Source organism: Myotis davidii, unplaced genomic scaffold (assembly GCF_000327345.1).
Source record: "Myotis davidii unplaced genomic scaffold, ASM32734v1 scaffold609, whole genome shotgun sequence".
In the NCBI taxonomy this organism is placed as follows: domain Eukaryota; kingdom Metazoa; phylum Chordata; class Mammalia; order Chiroptera; family Vespertilionidae; genus Myotis; species Myotis davidii.
Genome location: NW_006300164.1, coordinates 1,094,031 through 1,094,451, shown reverse-complemented (window position 1 = coordinate 1,094,451; position 421 = coordinate 1,094,031). Strand labels below are relative to the sequence as shown.

The window sequence follows — 421 nt, the reverse complement described above, 5'->3', positions numbered from 1 at the left end:
CTCTGCAAGCACATGGTCTTCATGCAGCTGCTGGAAGGGGAGCACGTGTTCCGGCCAGGGGAGCCGGACACCAGCATCTACGTGGTGCAGGACGGGCGGCTGGAGGTCTGCATCCAGGACGCGGTGAGAGCCCGGGCGCGAGGGCGGGGCCTCGGGGTGCTCGAGGGCGGGGGAGGGCGCCTGCTGTGTGTTTCCTGGAGGTCTGCCCTCTTCACGTTTTCTTAAGTTTTTCCCTTGAAAAGTTAGTGCAAACTCTTAAGTTTTAGGACTTTGAGGAAAAAGGCACACGTAGATCCTGTCCTCGGGTGTGGACGGCCCTGTGGGTGGCCGGCGGTCACGCGGGCGGCTTAGCTGTTCTCACGCTTCCCAGTCGTCTGCTTTCGAGCACATCGCTCGGGTCCTGCAAGTCTGCCCGGGTGTG

At 62.0% G+C, this 421-nt stretch overlaps 1 protein-coding gene across 1 annotated transcript in view; it reads left to right on the top strand.

The window, feature by feature from the left end:
• The window catches only part of PNPLA7 (patatin like phospholipase domain containing 7), a 57,726-nt gene that overhangs the window by 20,128 nt on the left and 37,177 nt on the right, over positions 1-421 (top strand). The window contains exon 8 of the mRNA XM_015572352.1: positions 3-200. Coding sequence (XP_015427838.1) covers positions 3-200 — 198 coding nt within the window. The remainder of the gene's footprint in view (positions 1-2; positions 201-421) is intronic.